The sequence below is a fragment of the Echinops telfairi genome, unplaced genomic scaffold, assembly GCF_000313985.2.
Source record: "Echinops telfairi isolate 266 unplaced genomic scaffold, ASM31398v2 ScPeMD7_7474;HRSCAF=8512, whole genome shotgun sequence".
NCBI lineage: Eukaryota > Metazoa > Chordata > Mammalia > Afrosoricida > Tenrecidae > Echinops > Echinops telfairi.
Window position 1 is genome coordinate 3813990 of NW_022111378.1, and position 2654 is coordinate 3816643.

Genomic DNA, 2654 nt, shown 5'->3' on the forward strand with positions numbered 1-2654 from the left:
TAATTCCTCTCGGTTACAATGCCCTTGATTAAACCCTACCAGGACTCTTACACCCTCCTCGCCACTGATTTTGGATCACTTGTTGTTCCCTTGTTCCTGGGTTTGTTAACACCACTTCCTTTCTGCTACCTCTCCCCTCTCTCATGTCCCATTGTTTTTTCCTCCAGATTGTTTATCCAGCCTATCCTATCTAGATAGACCTGTAGAGATAATAATATACACAAAAACAAGACAGAGCAAAACAACAACAAAAATGCCAAATAAAAAATAAAACCCTGTAAATAGTTCAATGTCTGTTTGTTGACCTTTAGGAGTGCTTTATGGTTGAGTCTGATGGAACGCCACACCCTCCAAAGTCTATTTTTGGTACTCCCTTGGGACTTCCTCGCTCTGCTCCCCTTGCTGTTCTGTTGCATGCCCTTAGTGTTTTGCCTCAGTGCAGTGGGGTCAGTTATCATAGGATTTTAACCGACGAATGCTCAAGAAATCCAACTTGTACTTACTTTAACAAGAGAGAGGTCTTTATTGTTGGATTTTGCAAAATTGGGCACCCAATCCCAGAGGTGGGGAAGTATTAGAATAAAATAGTAAGATATATTGTAGACACCTGGACAATGAATAAGGAAGAATAATTAATTAATGCTTTTGAATTACGGTGTTGGAGAAGAATATTGACTATATCATGGAGTGTCAGAAATCTTTATTGAAAGAAGTAAGTCAAAGTTCTTTTAAAAGTAAGTATGGGGAAACATAGTCGAACATACTTTGTACTGTACGTGTTATCATGAGGGACCAATCCACTGGAGCAGGGCATTATCCTGGTTAAGTAGAGCGTCAAGGAAAGTGGAAGACCTGGGAAGAGATGCATTGACATCATGTTTGCCAAAATGGGCAGAAACCTAACAATTGTGAGGATGGCACAGGATGGGGCAGTATTCCACACTTTTGTAAGCTGGGTTGTTATGCCTTAGAATGGACTTGGTGACAGTGAGCAACAACATTGAGAAAGAAACGTATTTGAAAAGGAGTTGATTTATTTCCCCACCTCCTTTAATTAACATCCATAGCAACTTATGAGTTTCAGTGGCTATATTTAGAGGATCCATTAAACACTAGGGATATTTGTGAGCTGGTCTTTTAGACTATCATCTGTGATGATCTTTTTTCACTCCAATATTCCTCTCCTTCATGTCTCTCTCTCAGGTAGTGCTGGTACCCCAGTCCTGTTTAACAAGAATGGGGATGCACCTGGACGCTATGACATCTTCCAGTACCAGACAACAAACACAACCAATCCTGGATACCGCTTGGTTGGACAGTGGACAGACGAACTTCAGCTCAATGTGAGTTCTATTTGTTTTTCATAGTCCCTTATGTGAAAAATGAATAAACTTAATTTTCAGTTGGTAAATGTCCCTTGAATGTGGTGTGCACACACAAATGAAAATGACGCTCCTTACAAGTGCAATCACAGGTGTTTATTTAACTATAAGATGGTGATAATGGTAATGTTAGTGTTGATGATGATAAGGATAATGATACAGATGTACATTAAGTTTGTGCTGGACATTATATTCAGCACTTTATATGGATTGTCTCATTTAATCCTAGCACCACTCATTGGATTAAAAACTTGAGGTTTAGGTTAAAAGAAATTACCAGATAGTATTTTCACATAATCCTTTTCTTAACCTAACGTTATTTCATTATTTCCTTGTTTTCATCCATTCCTCTTTTGTGGATGTGTTTTTTAATTTTCTTAATTTTAACTGTATTTTAATGAGTTATCTTGACTTTTGCTGTGATTACCTAATTATAGTACTAGCCCTTTCCATAACGTCATTCACCAAAATGTGACTTTGAGTAAATAACCAAGTTTCTTGGTGAGGGTAAGTTAAAAATCCACCAAGCACTAATTTGCAGTCAAATGAAGTCAGCTTTGTATAATTTGCAGCCTGAAAAAATGTGCCTGCTCACAGTACTGCAGGGTCTTTCAGAAAAAATGAATTGGGAATTATTATAGACTGGGATTCCATTGGTAACTGGGGAGATGTAAGAAGCAAAGAACTGTGAGGATATGGTAGTATTAGAAAAGGGGGGTTCTGGTCTTGATTTTTGTACTGGCAATGTGTTAAATATATGGCTAAAGTTGTCACTTGCCTAGTAACATAGGCCCTGCCTGGAACAGTGGAAGTGGAGGCTTGTTTGTTTTTGAGGTTTCAGAGTCTTTTACTTGCTATTTAGTTTCAGACCCGACATTTACTTCAGAAGTGGCTTGCTATTTGTCTTTTTCTTCTACAGTGATGAAATGATCTTCTCTGATTAGTTATTTGTATAATCTGTAGATGTTTATGATCTATGTGAAACATGGTTGCCTAGCTCTTATCTGACAGCTATCAGAGTCCCCACCTCACCATTTTTTTCTTACTTTCTTAATGTGTCTTGTTGAAATTCAATCATATATTTCCAATAATTCAGTAATGTTCTACATTTGGAAGTGTTGTTAGATTAAATATACCTAACATCATCCCGGATTCATATATGTAACAAAAGCAAACGAGCTATTCTAATATCCATGTAGTGCCCTATCCCTGAGAATACTTCCAATGTCTCTCCCAATTCTGGAAATTATGCCATTGACCTTCATTAGTCTA

The 2654-nt window shown here is 37.6% G+C and overlaps 1 protein-coding gene across 3 annotated transcripts in view; it reads left to right on the forward strand.

Moving 5' to 3' along the window:
- The window catches only part of GRM7 (glutamate metabotropic receptor 7), a 1182365-nt gene that overhangs the window by 792755 nt on the left and 386956 nt on the right, over window positions 1-2654 (forward strand). For all 3 annotated transcript variants that reach the window (XM_004714110.2, XM_004714111.3, XM_045285644.1), the window contains exon 7: window positions 1204-1343. In XM_004714110.2, the coding sequence (XP_004714167.1) occupies window positions 1204-1343 (140 nt within the window). The remainder of the gene's footprint in view (window positions 1-1203; window positions 1344-2654) is intronic.